Here is a 20,145-nt window from a genome sequence, read left to right as displayed (position 1 = left end):
CTGGAACGAGGTCCCATCTCTGAGTCCCGGAGTGAAGGACCCTATTCTTTCTCACCTCCTCCAGAGGGAGCCCTTGGGGTCGGCCATCAGCTCACCTGAACGAAGATGGGGAACACCAGGACCTTGGGGGCCAGGGTGACGTAGGTGCCATAGCTTGAGTGTGGGGCGTGCGGCCTCATGACCGGGCAATTCTGGTAGTTCCCATGGCCCTTCATGGTCTGCACCGTCTTCATCAGCCGACACTTCTTCCCCAGGCCCGTGTAAGACTTCCCTTTGCTGGGACTCCCTGATTCTGTGGAACAGAGATGGGGGACCGTGAGGCATTTCTATCCCGCCTGCAGAGGCATGCCTCTGCAGAAACAGGGGACACAGGCTCAGTCCATTAACAGCCATTAACAACAGCAGCTACCATGTGCCGGGCCCTGACCAAGGCGCTGAGAAGACAGGGAGACCTCGGAAGGAATCCCCTCACACTCTGTGAGAGATACTAACGTGTAAACCAGCAACTCCAGGGCAAGGACAGAGCTGGGAACCGCCAACTACGAGGAAGGCAGCATTCCTCATCTGGTGACCCAGGACCTGAATCAGACCTATCGGTTTGGCCTCGTACACTTAAAAATCAGAAAATCTCTCAGATTCGAAAAATCAGAAGATGTGACCTCACCGGGCCCACAGTCCCACATGAAACAAGCAATCAGATGGAGCGTCCCGGGTGGCAGAGCATGTGTGCTCCCCCTTTGTCCCCATCCCCACTGCTCCCTGCGCACACCCAGCACTGCTGGCCCGTTTCATTGCCTCCCAGGTCCCCTGAACAAAGGGACTGGAGGTCATGTCTCTGCAGTGATAGCAGAGACAGTGGGCTTTCTCAGGACGTATGGGGGTCTGCCTTCTACTAGCCAAGGGAGCTGGAGCGGCCTGGCTCACTGAGTCGGTCTGGAATAAGGAGGGGCACCTGCCGCTCCAGTTCCCGGGGAAGAGCACCAGTCCTGAGCCAGAGGGCTGCACCCAAATCCCACTCCTCTGCTCCCCAGCTTGGTGACCACCAGAAACTCACTTCCCCCTTCAGAGTCTTGGTTTCCTCACTGCAATTATAGTACCAAGCTCATGGGGTTGCTGTGAGGATTAAATGAGACACTCCAAGTAAAGCCCCTAGAATAATGCCTGGGACCTGGTAAGTGCGCGATAAAAGGGAGCTGCTAACTTACTGTGGTTTTGTTGTTGTGATTTCTCCACTTGGAAAAGCAAGTTAACCAGATACTCCAGGGACTCTGGGAAGCCTAGGCTTCATCGCAGCCAGGAGGTATTCCCCGGCTTGGCTATCAACTCACAAATTATTCTCATCAGAAAAGGGGGAGAGAGAGAGAGAGAGAATGAATCACCCCCAGGGAAAAGAGCAGAGAGCTGCAGGGAGTCCCTCTATAAGGTGACACAGCAGGACACGCACCCTCACACTGAACAAGGGGTGGCATACAGATCTTTATCATGTCTCATCCAATGGGCAGAAAGGCAAAACACAGAGTAGCTAAAAGGTCAGGAATTCTTGGACACAAGCAGGTAGGAGACAAACTCCAGGGCATTCAGACTCCGCACACACCTGGGCCCCCTCCGAGGGTCCCTGCTCTCAGGTGGGCAACTGATCAGCCCTCCCTGACCTGCATGCGCAGCCCACTGGGGCCCAGGTCTCCTTCCGTCACCCCCAGTCCTGGCAGCCTGGGGGTGAACAGGTGGCCTGACCCCCAGCTACATCTCGGGGAAGCTCCCCACCAACGCGTGGTCCACAGTCTCAGGGGAAAAACTCAGCTCGGAAGGTTTCACACTTGCTTCCTCTACCCACCCCATGCCCCTCCTCACCGAGCAGGGTGAGAAAAACAAGTCAACCCACACACACAAGTGACCACCGATCACGGCAGTATCTTGGGGCAGCACTCGAACCATAATAACCTAAACCACTTCCTGCTTCTTCAGGGAATCACTTAGAGAAGAGTAAAAAGAGCGTGAGCCCAGGACAGGGGCGGGGGGCAGATGCCTGGAAGTACCTCCCCAGCTCCTCGTCTGCTCCGGCCCTGGACGTCCGCCCCAGAGGGCTCTGTGCTGCCAGGCACTGGCCCCTTTGCTGAAAGAACCCATCCTGGCTCGCAAGCTCTGCACTGGATTTGCGCTGGACAAGACACCTGAACTTGAGCACTGGCCTCCGCAGAGACTGGCTGTGTAACCCTGACCAGGTTCCTTCCCCCCTGAGCCAGAGTTTTCTCCTCTGCAAAGCAGAGATAATATAGACTGCTGCCTTGCCTGCCCCAGGGCAGGTGAGGGCACACACGAGAGACCTGATGGGAAAGGGTTTGGTGAATGGTACCAGGGTGTGAGGGCACGAGGATTATAAACCCAAGCCAACGAATAATCCACCCGTCAGGGCTGGCGTTAGGACAGGGCTGCTGCGCCACAAACTGTACCATGAACAGGGATCACAGGGTCAGTCTGGAACTAGACAGTCTAATTTAACACAACCGAGCCTAGACCAGAGAAGGCAAAACCACACAGGACTGACAAGCAAGGCAAAGTAGACCAAACTTAACGAAGGGGGCTGTTTGCTAATGCCAAAATCTGGGCCTTTGCCCGCCCCCAGTCTGACATTTAAAGGAATCCACTTCTTCCCTGCCCTAGCCCAGCTGCATAGGGCTGTCACAGAATCTTTGCCTTGGGCCTAGAGAGTCATGAATAAGCCACTTGACATACACCTCTGCCTTCAGGTGGGAAGCAGCCCCATTTTATAGACAAGGCAACTGAGGCCTGGAGTGATTGGGGGACTTGCCCAAGGTCATCTGGCCAGTAACTGGTACAAAGCGGAATCAACCCAACCTATGTGGCATGCCCTCATGCCCCATCTCCACATACCCTGGATAGTGTGTAGCAAGTGGGCTTGATTTTTCAAAACTGATTTTTTGAATTATCTTTTTTTAAAAACAATCCAAGTTATAACCCAGCTACTAAGCTCTGTGAAGGCAAACTCCTTAACTTCCCACCTGCTACCACTTACACCCTCTGGTCCAAACCCCCATATCACCCCTTAAACACCTGCTTCACTGACCAAACAGTAATTACTAGGCTTTGCTCCGGCTTCCAAGGTGAGCCCTGGCAGCCATCGCCCCCCCACCGGCCGTGGCGAATCTGAGGCTGGGCTGCTTTCACAGGGCAAGGGACAATGCCAAGGGCACCCTCAGCCCTGGAGAACACGCCGACGACAGGCGGGCAGGCACCCCAGGCCCCAGAAGGGCACCAGACCCCATTCTATTCAGGTTGGCTCAACCCACCCACCCTCCTGCAAGGAGGCCGAGCAGCTCAGCCAGAGGAGGAGACAGAAGTCGGCACCCTGGCGACAGCTTTAGCCTCTGGAGAACCCTGAGTGCGTTTAAGGGAAGATTTGTACCCTGAATTCCACCCCTTCCTCTGAACCCACAGACCAGGAGCTAGGAATATTTGATCCCTGGTAAAAAGCAAAGATGTCCTTGGATACCAAAATAATTATCATCGTGAAGAATAAATGAAGTCAGGTCAAGTTCTTAATATAATGCATTCAAAAGTTACCACTGTTATTAACAGCAGCATCATTTCCTTGCTTGTCCCTCTCCCACAGCCTGCGTGACTCTGCCCTTCTTGGTTTACTAAGTACTGTATTCTCAGAGGGGAACCAAAATGTGGACACGAGTTGGGAGGACACCAAGAGGCATCTCTCGGCCGAGAAGGAACCACACCAGCCTGCCTCAACCCACACACCTCTCCAGCTCCCTTCCCCCATGAGCAGTCTGCAAACCTTGGAGGCAACCAGAGTCATTCCCCTTCAGTCAGTCACTCAAATAAAATTCTGTTGAGTACCTGCTGTCTGTCAGACCCTGGGACCAACATCAGACACACGGAGGTGAGCAGGCCTAGGCCCTGCCCTTAACGGGGTCACCATTTAGCAGTGACATCTCCACTCTAACCCGATGCGGCAACTAAAAGCTTTTTTAAAACTCAGTGTTGAATCACCATCAGACTTTTCTCCGGAAGGAACACAGATTCATTTCCAACAGACCAAGCCCTAACACCCAAATGCCCCAGCCTGGAGAGAATAAAGACGGCTTCCATCCGCAACTCTGAGCCTGATGGGAGCCCTTTTCCCTCCAAAGGGCACCTGCTCTAAGCAAGCATCGTCTTCATGCTACTGACAGAGGGGGACAGCAAGGAAGCAAGTCTGCAAGTTGTTGGGAAAAGGCCGTTCACAAAGAAGAAGGTCAAAGGGCATTCTGTGAGCTCTGAAGGAAGGGTTCAAGCATATCCAAGGTCAGCACCATGGACCACCAGGCAAGGCTGGTCTCAACCTTCCAGATACCATCTGGACTCCAGCCAGCTAGACTCAGGCCAGCGCAGAGAGGGCCTAAAGGAATGCCCAGCCAACTCCAGCATCAACACTGATACCTCAGGTTTCCTGGGAGAAGGAACTGGTTTTGAGCCCAGCTTCTCTCCCTGGCCCTTAAAAAATAAGGCCAGGATTTGAAGGACAAAGGGGAAAAATCCCTTCACACAGCAGAGACATCTGTGCGCTTCAAAGACAGCTAACTTCTGTGTAACATCACTCAGTAAACAGGCTGCTACTGAAAACCATTATCTCCTTCAATCCTCCCAACAACCCTCTGAAGTGGGAATTATCAGCCCTGTTTTATAGATAAAGAAACTGAGGCTCAGTGAGGGGACATGAGTTGCTCAAACTCACACAACTCCAATTTGGAACCTCCCAGTTCCAAATTCCGTGCCTCCCTCCCGAGCAGGCCCAACCATGGTGTCTCAGTAACGTTGGTTGAACCTCAGCTGAATGCCTGAGTCCTGAACACCGTCTGTTAGACTGCTCTGGGAAGATGCCCTCTCTTCCTCCTCAGTTCAGGCTCCAAGGAAGAGAGACACTGGTTCAGTGAGGGAGAAAAAGGTCCCAAGAGGAGACAGAGTCTGTGTCAATATGTGGGGGGATCTTGACTCTGTTGGGAAGGCCTCCCAACTCAGAGGAGGAGGTGGGGCCCGGCCTCGCAGCTAACCTCGCCATCTCTCCGGGGCTCAGAGGGCACAGCAGCAGAGGAGAGACTCACCTTCGGGGATGGCATCCTCCTGGTACACAGGCCGCAGCAGCTGCGAGGGAAAGATAGAGAACTACCTCAGCCCCAGGAACGGGGCCAACCACCAGGCAGGCTGCTCAGCCCTGGCCTGGGGAGAGGAGGGGAGCATCTCAGGGCACAAGGGCAAAACAGCAGTCCCGCTAACGAGCTGAGAGGGCGGCCTGGAGGGATCACAGAATCTAGAATCCTCCAGAATGTTCGAGTTGAACGAGGCTTTAGCTGTCATCAAGCCTAACCCCTTGGCCAAGTCCCCAACTTCCTTGACAGCAGCTTGTTCCAAAGTGTGTTCTGTGAAACACTGGCACTTGGGACGCTAACAACCCTGCCACAAAGGGTGCACCGTCAGGGGAGTGTGAGAAATGCTCGGTTAAACAAGGGTAGACCACCTTCTTCACTGCAGATGCCCTCAGAGCCTCAAATAGGCTAATATGCATTGGGAATCTCCCAGAAGAGGAAGAGAGTATAAGGTGTTTCTCAAACTTATTTGACCTCAGGAAACTTTCTTCCCAGAGTATCTCCTGGGACCAATATTTTGGGGCACACACGCCGACATCCCACTACGCCATCTTACAGCTCCTATGACGGGCTCACTGCCTACCACGCAGCCCATTCCGCTGCGGAAAAGTGCAGACTGGCAGAAAGCTCTTCCTTCTTTTGAGGTGAAATCTTCTACCGTGTGACCTCCCCTGGTCCTGGATCTGTGCCCTGAGGCCACAAAGACCCACCTGCTGTCTCTGCCCAGGACAGCCCTACAGGACAGCCCTATAGAGGCTGGTGCTAACACACAGCCCACTTCCCTGCTCCCCGCTCCAAGCCCCTGGCAGCCTCCTCACAACACAATATCGAGTCTTCGCATCTTCCTGGCCTCACTCAGGGACCCATGCCCTTCACCTCCCCTGAACCAGCTGTCCATACCTGGCTCCCAGGGTTCAGCGGGGCCAGGATGATGTAGTTGGGGTCGGCGGGGGCAGTGGCACGGGACAGTGCCGGCAGGGTGTGCTGGCCCCCACGCTTGGTCACCTCAGTGTAGCGCTCCCAGCCACCGAGCAGCAGCCCATCCGAGCTGTCACACACCAGGTGACAGCTGTGGCGCTGCTCTGGCCGTGCCTGGGCCCCGTGGGTGCAGTTCTTCTCCCGCTTGTTGGGGGGCGACTGGAGGTCATGGGTCGACTTGCAGGACGCCCGCCGCAGGACCCCGCCATCTGGCCCCGGCTTGACCTGGGGGACCATGCGCCACACGAGCAGGATGATCTCGCTGGGGCAGCTCCTGGAAGTTGGAGGAGGCAGGGAGTCACAAAGAGAAGTTGAGTCGGGGGGAGACCAAAGTCAGCCACAGTAGGGGCCTGCGGGGGCAGAGAGGAAGAGAGGGGAAGAGGGCAGGAAAGCCCCAGTGCCAGAGCAGGAAGGGATGCAGAGGCCATCTAAAGTAGAGACAGCAAAGGGGTCCCTTAGGTCGACTCTAGTTGACTGGCAGAGGCTGGGAAGGACACTGAGGCCAAGGCCAAGTAAACAAGAAAGAAGACCAAACTCAACTAGTGATGTGCCTCCTGGACACAAAGTATTATCAAGGAGGAGCAAGAAAGCCACGGCCTGTGTACAACCCCTCATCCGGTCATTCTAGAAGCAGACCTAAAATGGGCCACGAGGGCTTTAACCCAGAGGGTCAAAATTTAGGGGACCCCAAAATTTAAAGAATAACTGTTTAATTGTGCAATTGAAAATGTTGGCAACATCTACGCATCCTTAGGAAACCAAGGGCTTAGTTCTGAGGTAGCAAAACTAATGAGCTAAAGTAGAGAGCGACCCCCTGGAGCTGCACCACAAACCACAGGGTCTGTTTGAGAGCTTCTTCCCCGCTGTCTGCTCTGGGATCCAAAATTGCTCAGAACCTGAACCTTCCAATTTCAGGCCAAGAAACTGATTCCCCAAGGAGCAAAGTGAATTGCTCACAGCTGGGAAGGAGGGACGGGCGAGGCGTGTGCCCAGGTCTGGGGAGGGGAGGTGCGCCTCAGCCCGAGGCCCCAGGCTGCCCGCCGCCCCTGTCACCGGATCTCGTGTGCCAGCTCCACGCATTTCCAGTGCTCCACGGGCCTCTCGTTCAGCTGCAGCACCGTGTCCAGCTGCTGCAGCCCTGCCCGCTCTGCCGGGCCCCCTGCAGGGACAAAGAAAAGCCACTCAAGGGCTCCTAAAGCCCACAACCCCCTCGAAAGCCCCGGGGTCCTTTGCTTCCACAGTGACCTTGGACAAGGACCGCTCCCCTCTGTTTCTTCATCTGTGAATGAGGGGCCAACCTCGGGGGCTCTCGGGGACCTTGAAGGGAGGCTCCCCTTTGCCCTCACTTCCTCCCTGCCCGCATACCCAGTACTGGCTGACCTCTCTGCTGTCCACCGCCCCGCCAGGCCCCCCTCCCTCCCCAGGGCCTCCCACCCCTTGAGAACCCTTCCTTGCTGCCAGGCTCACAGGCAGTGGGGGCACCCAGATCACCATGTCCCAGCTTCTCCACTTTGGATGCTCACTCTGTGACTAGAAGTCTTTTCTTTGTGAAAAATAGGGAGGGAATGACTATTTTTAAGTGCTAATCAGGCTGGAATAGGATAAAATACTGGTTCCAAATCGAGTTCATAAATGACTCTCATTTTCCCATGCAGCCATTACTGAAAATATAGGTTTAGTTCCTGTTTGAAATGATTGGGAAACAAAATATAAAAATCTATTTTCATTTTGATTAAAAACAAAAAAAAAAAAGAGTAGGTGTATTTTCATAGACCTCACTTTCATCTGTGGTCATTTAAAAATATTATTCTTTTCGTTTTGAAAAACCAGGACACTTTGCTCCATTTAGGGCTCCCCTTTCAGTTCCAACATCTTGTTTGCAAAGCCTCGGGCTGGCATCACCTGAGACACTCACTCACCGGAATCCACGGCCTGCACTCGGACCGGAGAGTCGCAGCAGATGGTGAAGCCGAAGCCGTCCTTCCCCCTCGGGATGGTGATCTAGGACACAGCCCTGCCCAGTTACTCCCAGAAGCCATGAGGCTGCTGCCTCTGCTCCAAGGTCGCGAAGACCACAGTCCCCACCCCAGAGCCACCTTCCTCTCCAAGGTTGCTGGAGCCAAGAAGGAGGCTGGCCGGCCCCTCGCTGTCCCTATCTTGGCCCAGGCATCTTGAGCACTGGGTTGTGGGCCAAGCAGGAAGGCTGGGAGCTCAGGAGGTAAGCCAGGCCCATGTGGAAGGGCCCAGGCAGAGCCTTGGAAGGGTGAATCTCGCCTTCCTCAGCCCTGGCAGACATGTGGCCTAGCCCTTTACCTAAGGGCCCACTGCACTGCACGTCTCCACCTCACCTGTGACCCACTGCCTGCTCGGTCCCTTCCTCCTTTCCCCAGGGGTTCATGGAGCATCAGCCCAAGGCTGGCCCCATGCTGAGGGCCCAGAGACAAAGCTGGCCTGTTGGCTGCCCTCCCAGAGCACAGGGGAGGGAAGACAGGGATGCACACACTCACCACCTCAGGCCAAGGGGCAGGGGACACGTGCTAAGGGGTCTCAGGGCCGTCCACCGCCAGGGCCTCAAGGTATCAGTGAGGGCTCCCGGGTGAGGAGGCAAGTGAGGGCACAGATAGGTTTCCTGGCTGAACCTGAACTAGCCAATGACTTCACTGTGCCTGCTGCAAGCCTGTGTGCGTGGCAGGTGCACAACCCCTACTTTCAGAAGTCCCCTGAAAGGACCCTGCCATCTGGATGCTCTTTTCAAAGCAACATGCAATTATTGAGCTCCTACTGCATGCCAGGCTCTGCTGAGGTACCAGGTCATGAGGCCTTGGTCTCTGGCTCCCAGAGGAGCATGAGGGTACACTGATCTCTCCAAAGCAAAGCAGGTCATGATAAGCATTACAGCAAAACGTGAGGATGGTGCTGGGAAGAGTCCTTTGTGCTTTGACTTTAGATGACAGGCCTGGTGCACGGCAGGAACCAGCAAGTGCTCCGCTAGTGAGGACAGCGCTGCAGCCTCCCACCAGCAGCGGAAAGCTGGCAGGGTGCGGCGCGGTCTGCTAGCTCAACTCAGTTCTACCTTGCTGCATGCCCTCTCTGTGCACCCCCAGTTAGGCTTTGGGAGGGGAGCAGAAAGCCCAGCCCCTGCCCACTCAAAGAGCAATTCCAGGCTGCTCAGAGCAGGTGTATGAGAGCAACAGCCTAAGGCAGCTAAAGTCAGAAAAGGGGTCTGGCTCCCTGGATGTGGCATGGGCCCTGGTGCAGCATGGGGTAGGGCACCCCAGGCAGGCTGAGGAAGAAGCCAGCTCAGCAACCCTGAGAGAGGTCAAGGGCCACCGCCTCGTTAGGAGACTTCTACCTCCTTCCTTTAGGGGTTACCTCTTCCAGGCTGGGTGCCCGGCATTCACCTGTCAGCTGTCCCAAAGGCCAGGCATGGGAAAGGGGAGGGCCAGGGAGCCCGGGGTGACCCAGGCCCTTGGATGCTGCTGGGGAGGCCCCTGAGGCTCTGCTTCCCACCAGCCCTGGGCCTGGATTCAAAGCGAGTTTGTAAAACAGGAAATCTGACAGACAAGGGGAAGGGGGGGGGCAGGAAAATACCCTGTTCCCATAAGAATTCTGGGAAAACACACAGCTAAGACAGGAAGAGAAAAAAAATGGAAAGAAAGAAAGAAAAACAAACTCTGGAGTGAGCGCGGAAAGCCCAGACTGAGGCCAAGGGACGATGACAGGAGCCCGGTCCACTCCATGCGGCCAGCAGGGATTTTAGGGACCTCACAGCCCACCCTCAACCCAGGCAGAAGCTGGGATGCCAGCATCTTGCTAGCACTTCCCCAGTCCTACCCCACCAAGAGCCACGGCCCCTCCTGCCTGGGGCGCGGCTCTGGAAAACCGGTCCCAGCACCCAGGGCTAACAGTTTGGGGACTGGCCCCAAAGCTGAATCTAGAGAGAAGGAGGGTGCTCCAGAAAACAGCCTGTTCCCCGCATCCAGGTGGGGCTGTGGACAGGAGACCCCTCTGCCTTCCTGGGCACCAGCCTAAGCAGAGCCAGTCCAGACAACAGTCCAGGCCAGCTGGGGGCTGGGAAGAGGGGAAGAGGAGACAGTGTTGGGAAGCAAGCCCCTCTCCTGCTCAGTGTGAGGGGGTGGGACTGCGTGAAGGAAGCAGAATTATGCTCTGTCCATCGTGACCACGACCACGTTGAGAGGACAATGTCCAAAGAACCTGATCATCACTGCAGCCCTGAGGGAATGCAGGACTAGTTTCAGTATGCCCATTTTACAGAGAAGGAAACTGAGGCCTGAAGCAAGTAAGCTCTCAGCCCTCCTCTCTGACCTCAGGCCTCAGGGTCAGGAGGCAAGGGGAGCAGCCCTGCCCTAACTCTGGGACCTCCGCGACTCCTGGCAGAGGCCATCCTTCCTGGGGTGCTTCTTGCTCTTTCCTGTCCAGCACAGGAACTGCTACTGCTCTCAGATCTCACCCATGCCAGCATCTCACTTCTGCCCTCCTGCTTGACTTCTGACCCTCTGTCATGCTTAGACTTCAATCCCAATCCCTAAATGTCACAGTTATTGAACCCCCTGCACCAGGCACTTCATACACATTCCATTTACTTTCACAGCATCGTCACATTATCACCCTATTCCACTGACAGGAAGACTGAGGCTCAGGGAGGTAAACTGCCATGCACAAGAGTCAGACCTCAAGAAGGGCAGAGCTGGATGTGAGCCCGGGTCTGGCACAAAGCTGGTGCTCTCAACCTCGCACTACTTTCTAGCAGGGGATCCGTTTTGAACTTGAGTCCCAGAGCCCCAGGCCCGGACCACACTCATGCCTGGTCCTACTCTGACTGCCAGAGTGTCCCCGTCCTCAGGCCTGTAGTCCCAAGTGACCGAGGACTTCTCGACCTCCCACCCCGTGCCCTCTGTGCCTCACCACCCCGCCATCCAGTTGCCAGTGTCGCAGGGGCTGCTCTGCAGGCTCCAGGAGGGCGGGAGGGCCCTGAGAGCTGGGGACTGGAGAGAGAACACACATGTCCCGCGCACGGTGCAGGAGGCCCCTCTGAGCATCTCCCTGAGACCTAAGTCTGCCTGTTTGAAGGAGTTCAGGACCCAGATTCCAGGCTGGTCATTAAAACACAGAGGGACTTTTCTATACTTATAAAATCAGAACCATTCCAGAGTCCCATCAGCTTGGACATTCCCAAAATCTGGACATCCCTTGCCTTCACCCTGTCTGACACCATGCCTTTTTTATAAGAAAAAACAAATGTCCCTCACAGTTCCAGAAGAGTCTTGGGGGCTAAGGGATCATCACTCCCACTCTGCCCCATATCCTGAGACTGGAGGCTGAGGGCCAAGCCCCCTCCATGAAGTTGGGCTCTGAAGCCAGAGGACTCCGGACCCACCTCAAGGCATCACAGCCACCCGGGAGGAAAATCATGTGTGCGCACATATACACAGACACATCCTACCTCGCTCACAAGCACACACCAACACACGCTAAAACACAATCACACCTACACAACGCAGGACAGGCACTGCCGTCCCATCAGAAGTAGGGAAAGTTAGCAAAAAAACACAAATCCAGCTGCTCAGCAACCTAGCCACTTACAATCTCAGGCTTGGGATGCTCTTTTTATAACCCACACTCCTCCCAAATAAAAATGACAGAAAATCAACTAGATAATCTCACCATGGACACCACCCAGTCAGTGGTTAGGATGGCGAAGAGCTGGCCTCGCCTGCCCCTAGAGAGGGGCGGCAGGTAAAGGCTACCTCGGGGCCAGTTCCTGCCTCTATCCTCCCCCCAGATCACAATGAACCTGCAAGGGGCAGGAGGAGGCAAGGAAGGCCTTGTGGGGAGACAAGTCCTGCTCAGTGAGCCCACACCCCTGACCCCCAACAACACCCCATGCGCCCCCCAAGGGGCCAAGCACCCACCTGGCGGTAGCGGCGCTCCGAACACACCTTGCAGAGCCCATTGAAGCGGTTCATGGCTGCGGGTCCTGCCTCGACTGCCGACCCATGAAAACCCGGCTCTCCCCCCCAGCAGTGGGAGCCCGCACTGCGCCCCGTCAGCCTGGCATGACCGCCCTGGGAAGCCCGCCCCGCAGAAGAATGGCAGGAAATCACCTCTCACCTCCCCAAGCCCTGTCTGTGCTGTGTGCCTCTGCACGATAAGCCCGAAGGCTTCCTGAAACCTCCGAATGACAAGGAAGAGGGAGAGTTTTATATTAAAATTCCTGTCAACTAGTTAGTATTCCCCGGGCCCCGGCGGGGAGAGGGCGCCTTTGTTCTGGCTGCATTCTCCGCCATGGGCCACTTTGTGATTCCAGTGTTCTCACAAACACCGCTGGCTGGAGGAGAACCCAGGCAAAAAACACGGCCCACTCTGTAACAACGCCGCCTCCCCCTGCAAATCCCAGGATCCCCGGTACAAATGCAGGGAACTAACTCAGCCTGAGAACCTAAGGATGCTTTGCACTCACAGACATCCCACGTCAAGACAGGGAATACAAAACATCTGGAGTTTACCTGCCACTCAGAAGCTCTTAAAAGTCAGTTTCCTCATCCATGTACGTGGGCTGCTTTAAGGATCTGATGACAGACCATAAAGTCAGGTTGGGAAGGGATTTCCAATCACTAGATAATCCAGCCTCCTCTTTTTACTGGTGAAGAAGTGGGGGCCTTGAGCAGTTGAGATCACACAGCAGGGTGGGATGGAGCTGGGACCAGAGCCCCAGTCTTGATCCCTGCCTTGTAGAGCAGCGCCTGGTGAGCCTAGAACCGCTTCCACCAACCTCGAGCCCCTGAGGAAAACTACCCAGCCACTCACATCCTTCATGCCAGACAGTGTCCCTCGGTCCAGCCCAGCTTTGGTTACTGTACAGTGGTCAGGTCACCCAGGTTTCTAATCCTCCATCCCTCCACGCACACGAAGAGGGAGTTGAACAGGTCACCTCTTGGGGTTCTCCCCCTGCCCTAACCAAGCCTCTGACAATCACCCACACCTTGCTGAGTCCTACGGACATCTCTGCGTGTGCAAGCCGAGTAAAATCAAACACACCTCAGAACAATGTCCCCAGAGGCCAGGGCCTGTGTGCAGAGCCCAGCACGAAGTAGTACTCTCCCAGGCCACCTAGAAACCTGCAGTGTTGATGCCCGGGCAATTCCCACAAATCCCCAGGGAGACTCCCTGGTCACTGTCCTCTCTGTGCTCGGCATGTACAGAGAGAGGGAGAAAGGCCTTTGCAGCTCCCCCACTGAAGCTGGAAGAAAGCTTTTAAACTTGTAATGAAGCCACAGAGAACAGAGACCCAGCAAGTTACTCTAATACTGTACTATCCAGTATGGTAGCGATTAGACACAGGTGCAATTTAAATTTAAATTTTTAAATAAAATTTAAAATTCAGGTCCTCGTTCATACTAGCCACATTTCGAATGCTCAGTAGCAACCGATGGCTAGTGGCTGCCGTACTGGGCAGTGCAGCCCTAGCCTGTACACTCTGTGAGGACAGGGATCTTTGACAGCTATATCCCGGCACCCGGCACAAGGCCTAGCCCATGTAGATGTTCAATAAATACTTAATGAATGAATGAGTGAATGACTTGAGTGAATGAAAGGGGAAATGTCTTGTAGATAATAATACACCTAAATGTCATATATTATCATGGAAAATATCACTGTCGTATCTTCCCAACTAGGCCACTTGCAGGAGACAGCCATACCTGAAGCCATATTTCAGATCCTCCCTGTGCCACTTGCTGGCTGTGTGGCCACAGAGAGTGACCTAACATCTCTGAACCTTACAAGTCCCACTCATCTGTGAAATGGGTAGTAACAACCACCTCAGAGGTGGGAGTGAGGGTCATGTTAGATAACAACCGAGGGACTACTCAGCACTGGGAGCTTGTTTCTCCCTCTCTTAGTGGTTACAGCAAACCAGAGATCACCTGCCATGGCCTGCAAAGTGACAAATTTGGATGAATTCCCCAAAATCCCTATAGGAAGGTTCCTCTCTAGCTTCAAAGCCCTAATGAAGTGAGGACCCATCGGTCTCTCGGCTTCAAGAGCCCGAAAGTCAGTACAACCCAGACTCCTCTACTTCCAGGGGCCAGGGCCTGGCTCTCTCCCCACTGCTGCCCCAAGCTTGAGTAACCCGAGAAAAGCACCAGAAATAACCTCTTAAAAATGCACAACTTGCTGAGTTTCCAAGCACCAAGTGAATCTGAGTCTCAGGCACCGAATGCTGCCCTGTTTAGGGGTCTCCTGGGCCAAGGGACTGACCAGAAGCAGGTTAGAGCCCAGAGCAGTGCTCAGGGCCCGTCAGTCCTGCCCAGGTTGTCCCCACCTACCTTGAGTTTCTCCCTGTTCTCGGTGTCCTCACCTCCCAACAGTCTCAACAAAGGGTCTGGAAGGTGACAGAGCAGAGTCAGAAAGTTTCTGCTGGCATCTAAGTGCCCGTTCCACAGACCACCCAGAGGATGAGGCCAGGGTGCCAGGCCCATGTGGCGGCCCAGGTCACTGCTGGCCTCCAGGATGTGGGAATGCCCAGGCTCGGGCCAGGCAGGGACTCAGGAGCCAGATGGGTGCGTGGGAAGGACAGAGCAGAAGGGGAAAATCCTCAGGACCCACAGCAGGGCCCACATGGCCTGTCTGCAGAGGTGGGCGCCCCACGGTCAGCCAGGCAGCCCAGAGGGGATCCTGAGACCACGGACCCTGAGGAAGGGCCACACGGGAAGGTCCAAAAGCCCAGCCCTCCATGAGCTAGATAAATAAAGGAGTCATGGGCATGAGGCTGCCTGCAGGCTGCATTCTAGCAAGCACTCGTGAGAAGTCCCTGGACCCAGGGTCTGATGGCAGCCTAGGGTGACACATGCCACAAAACACAGGGACTGAGGCTACTACACAGTGGAGTGGGGGGAGCCCTGGGGGTCGGCATGTCTGGACAGAACTGAAGGTGGTGGACATGCACCTCTCAGGGGCTGCAGTCTCCGCCTGGCCACCTTCAGGTGCTTGGTCCGGCCCAGGTCCTCGCGCAGCAGGTAGTACCAGCCGCTGGTCTCCTGTCACAAGAGAAGGCGTGACGTGCTCAGAGGAGGCAGAGGGCACAGGTCAGGCAGCCACCAATCCCCGTCAAAAAGCAGCAGCTGGAGAGCCTCCTCAGGAGCAGCATCTCTGCAGACACACACACTCCAGCCTCCCTTCCCCAAAGGGAGCTGCCATGCCTGCACCTCCAGGAAGCCCTCCTTGATGCTCCAGGCAGAGCTGATCCTCCCCTCTGCCGATTTCCCACGCCTCTTGTCCCTAGAGAACAAGTCTACTCACAGGCTTGCCTCCCCCACTAGGCTGTACACAGGCTCCTTGATGTGCCTAGCACCGTGCCTGGTACACAGCAGGAGCCCAATAAATGTTGACAGAACAGAAGGGAGGGAGGGAGGGAGAGGCCAGAAAGCAGGCATCCTGAGGCCCCTGAGCAGTCCCCAGGGGCAGACATCTTCTCCCAAGAGGGGATAAGGCCAAGACTGCAGTCAAGACAAGATAGTTGGGACCCACATGTAGGATAAAGGGTCCTCAGCCACCTACCTCAGACTTCACTTCCAGGACACAGAGCTGGGTGGCAGGGCCACCTGGCAACTCCTTGCAGCAGGCCACCAGAACATCTCCAGGGATATGCAAGAGGAGCACATCCCTCCCCTGCTCAAAAGCCTCCAATGCGGGGAGTGCCATCCAAGTAGAGTTGGGTAAGGGTCTGGCCACCCACAGGGAGGGGCCTCTAGGTCCCAGAGTCCTCACCCAGCCTGAAGGAAAGCGCCACAGAGGATGTTCACTCCATCCCTGAGCACCTGCTAGGTCCACAAGCCTGAGACCTGGCAAACAACGTCAAGGCAACCCCTGGAACAGACCACGAGAAGCACCCGTCCCTCAGCCTCCAGGGCAGGGAGTGCCCTGAGCTCTGAGGGACCTGCCAGTGTCCTTAAGGGAAGACACCAGACCTAGAGCCTTCTGGGAAGACTTGGAGCCGCCTAACAACTGGTCTCTGACAAGAATGAGCCAAGGCAGGAACCCAGACCCTTGGTCACGCAGGTAACAGTGTTGTTATCAGGCCAGGGGGCACCTGTCTCAGTGGGGCACCATCTTACAGACTGAAGCCCCGCCACAGGGCTTCCAGACAAAGGCCCCTGCCTGTACCAGCCCTGGCTAGGTGGCCTGACACTGCCAGAAGCTTCCCTAGGACCCACCTTGTCCGGAGTCAGGAGGGACTTCACCCCGAAGCTCATGCAGCCAATGAGTCCACTCTGTCTGGGAGAACAAGAGAAGTTCGAGTGAGCACCTTTTCATTGCGCTACATCAGGAGGTCGATTGTCAAGTGTAACATAGGTTTGCCTGATGCACTGCGGTTTACGAAGCACTTTTACCTGCATTGTCTCATTTGATCTTTCCAACTTTGTGAGTGAGGCTGGAGTGGAGTTATTCTCTCCATTTCACAGGGGAAAAAACTGAGGCTGAGTTGATCCCCTTCCCAAGGTCACAGGACTCATTAGTAGCAGAGTCCCATGGGAAACCCACCACAGAAGCTCAGAGTTACCTCGGAGGTTTGAACCATTCTGGTGCTGGTAGGTCTGAAGAGCCAGTCCCCAAAGGGAATTTCAGCTCCCACATCTGCTGGTGATGCTCAATCCAGGAGAAGTTATGGGACCTAAAGCTCAAGAAGCTTTGTCTTAGGTCCAGGCAAGACCTGCGCAGTGCTTGGACAGTTCCAGATCAAGGTCCAAACCAACCTGACACACAAAAGTTGCCAAGACCAACCTGACCTGGCTGCCAGTGGGCCAGTAGACATGAGCCAGGGTCAGGACTTATGGAAATGTCACGCTGCGCAGACAGGCTGAGTTCAGTTGGGTCCTACTTGACTAAGGGTAATTCAAAGTTCCTGAAAAATGTCCATCATTGAGTTCCAATGTGCAACACTGAGGGACTGATTGATACTTGGCAGCTTTCAACAGTGATAGCATAGATTAATATTAATGAAGTGACAAAAATAATATTGCTATTATGAGATAAAAGCAAGTTTATAAATCTATAGCTTAATGAGAAAGATGTCCACCACAATATTAACAATGGGTGTATCTGGCAGGTGGGACTAGAAAGGTTTTTCTTTTCTCCTTTGGGTTTTTCGTGTTTTTAAATTTTCACTGGGAACAAGCGCTACTTTTGGAATCAGAAAAAAAAAGTAGTATAAATGTATTTGAAACTACTTCTATTCTACCACATCTTTCTCCACCCTAACACTAGAGTTGCTTTTTTTTTTTCTACCTCTTCTCTCTTAGCATATCCCCAAAACTCAGGCCTCTTCAGAGATTGGTTTAATAGCTATTAATCAAGAAACAACACGGGTATTAAGACTGGAGCAGAACCCTGATGGTTGACTTCAATATGTGAGGGACCCACATAGATGAGGGATTCAGCATGTTCTGGGGAAGGCACCATATCAAAGCCAAGGATGTAATGAGCTGCCTCGATGGGTAGTGAACTAACTCCCTGGAGATGTGCCTCCTCCGAGCCTGGTCTAAGGGGGCCTGAACAAGTCCACAGAACACCCTGAAGAGCCTGTCCAAGTCCTGTGCCCCAGAGCCTGCTCCTGAGATCCAGACCCAGTATGTCCAAGGTGGGGTCTGGGCATGGGAGTCTGGAGAAAGCTGCCCAGGGGATCCTACAGGGCACCCACCCGTGCCTGCCCCAGTCGAGGACCGGTAGCGTACAACATCTTTATAAATACATTTTGTTTGGATTCTCCAGAAAGGATGGCAGCCTACCACCTGACAGTCCTAAGCAAAATAAAACTGGCTTCTTGCCGGCAGCCAAGCCGATTGAGGGCCAGGGATGCAGAATGCTGGGGACGGATTCTCAAAGCTGGTACCCCGCCCCCACAGATGCACACTCTGCACCAGGCCGTGTCTCACCAGCTACTCTCACTCTGCTACCCGCCCCCCGCAGCTCTCTCTTCCTGCCCCCGCTTTCCTGCAGCCCGGGCTGCACCTGCTCTCTTCTCCTTCCTTGTCCCCTCCCATCATACCAGGCCATATTAACCATCTACCCATAGAGAACAGTGTAGTCACTCCATTAAAGCGACCCTTCCACATCCACCTGCCCACCCAGCACCAAAAACAAATACTCCTCCCTCCTGGCAAGTGGCCAAGTCAGCACTAATGGAGGGGCAGCTGCAGTGGCCAACATGAGTGGCAGACACTGACCTGAGCTGACATCCCAGAAAAGCCTTGTCAAGGCTTTGCCAAAGTCCTCATCACTGATTTAATTTTGTGTCAACACATTCAAAAGCAACCCAGCTGGTATCTAGGTGCCCAAACTGCCTTGCTGTACACTTTTCTTTCACACTGAGTATGGCTGTAACTTTCTAAATCTCCAGGCAGGATGCTTTAGCTGTAATAAAGGCTGCCTCTCCCTGCTCTTCAGTAAGTGGAAATTTCATCCCCTGGTGCTTAGAGAATACTAAATGGTTAATAGCCTCTCGTGAGCTTTGCTTCCTGCTAAGGGGCCTCCAATGATTTCATGATAATTTAGGCCAAGCAAATGGTCACAATTAATGTCCATAAGCAGGAACCTCTAAGTGTTCTTCAATTAGCTACTTCTGAAGCCTGTTTTCAAAAACCTTTGGAAGAAGAAAGACTTTTTTTACATGCAGCCTGAGTACACGGCAATATACTGGTCAGGTAATAAACTTGGGAGACCGCCTGAAATTTCTCTAGGCACAAAGTCTCAGGGGCCAAGCCTTGGGTACTTCTGAATGCCGAACCCTAAGCTCAGTGAAGTCTTGACAAACGGATGAATCCATCGTGCCCATGTTGGCAGGCACTGGGCAAGGAACTGCAGCATTAAGGAAACAAGACAAACATTCAGGAATTTAAATACCAGTTCAAGACAGGAATACAAGGGATGTCACTAGACAGAGTGAGATTGAGAGTTGAACAGTGCAGGCAACAAATGCTGAAAGCTTAGAGAGGCAAGAGGTAGTTTAGGACTGAGATGCTCAAAGAAGGCCTAAAGAGTTAAGCCAGAGAGAAGGAAAGGAAGAGCATTTCAGGCAGAGGGAATAGCTGGTACAAAGGCTCAGAGGTAAGGCTTCATGAAACATTCAAGGGCAAGAGTACAGCCAGCCCTCCGTATGAAAGGATGCGGAACCCATGGATACGGAGGGCCGACTATACTATACCACTTTATATAAGGGACTTGAGCATCCATGGATTTTGGTATCCACAGGGGTCCCGGAACAAATCCCCCATGGACCCAGAGGGATGGCTGTACTTGGCTCAGTTTACTTTTGAGCACAGGGTAGGAGACCCGCTACAAAATGAAAATGCATTATTTTAAGGGAATGCACTTTAATTCTCTCTCTCAGGGGCTTAAACTATTTCTGTTACAGACTTATCCCATTTAATCTCAATTTATTTTTAATTTGATGGCTTAAATCACACAATATTTTTCCAATCATTTTTTCTTTCCTTAGGCTCAGTCCCCATCTCTGGTCACAAGCTTTCTAACTTTATGGCACTGCACTTGGCACTGAGGTTGTTTATAAAATAGTTTAAAGGAAAGAGCACAGAGTACCTAGGATAGTGTGTGACACACAGCAAGCAGCCTCTCCATATACTTAATTACTGTTAGCATAAAAGATTCCGTTTTTCAAACATATGCTGTGTGTGTTTTGGGGCTTTTTTAACTTGGTGCATAACATTACAATTCTCTCTAAGATTGTTCTCTGATCACAAGTTCTGAAAACACTATGATTGACACTAGAAGCTTCAGTTTGGCTTTTACCATATCATCAAACAAAACTTTTAAGTAGTTCAGTTCCATAGTCAGTGATATTAAGGAGTTACTGTTAATTGTTAAATGTGATAATGGCATTGTGGTTGTTTTCTTAAGCCATCTTTTAGAGATTTATATAGCTGAGATGAGATGATGTCATGAGATGGGATTTGCTTTAAAATAATCCACTGGA

At 53.6% G+C, this 20,145-nt stretch overlaps 1 protein-coding gene across 9 annotated transcripts in view; it reads right to left on the bottom strand.

Moving 5' to 3' along the window:
* The window catches only part of RGS3 (regulator of G protein signaling 3), a 145,326-nt gene that overhangs the window by 84,078 nt on the left and 41,103 nt on the right, over positions 1-20,145 (bottom strand). For 5 of the 9 annotated variants that reach the window (XM_082403806.1, XM_082403799.1, XM_082403808.1 and 2 more), the window contains 8 exons: positions 16,370-16,430; positions 15,103-15,193; positions 14,483-14,538; positions 8,054-8,135; positions 7,188-7,293; positions 6,057-6,408; positions 5,115-5,154; positions 96-292 (listed from right to left, as the gene is read on the bottom strand). In XM_082403806.1, coding sequence (XP_082259932.1) covers positions 96-292; positions 5,115-5,154; positions 6,057-6,408; positions 7,188-7,293; positions 8,054-8,135; positions 14,483-14,538; positions 15,103-15,193; positions 16,370-16,430 — 985 coding nt within the window. Of the gene's footprint in view, positions 1-95; positions 293-5,114; positions 5,155-6,056; positions 6,409-7,187; positions 7,294-8,053; positions 8,136-12,067; positions 14,182-14,482; positions 14,539-15,102; positions 15,194-16,369; positions 16,431-20,145 lie in introns of those variants that run through there. The other 4 variants (XM_082403807.1, XM_082403802.1, XM_082403809.1 and 1 more) reach the window with 4 other exon arrangements.

The sequence above is a fragment of the Balaenoptera borealis genome (genome assembly GCF_965194805.1).
Source record: "Balaenoptera borealis genome assembly, chromosome: 8".
NCBI classification, from domain to species: Eukaryota; Metazoa; Chordata; class Mammalia; order Artiodactyla; family Balaenopteridae; genus Balaenoptera; species Balaenoptera borealis.
This window is presented reverse-complemented; position numbering and strand designations above follow the sequence as displayed.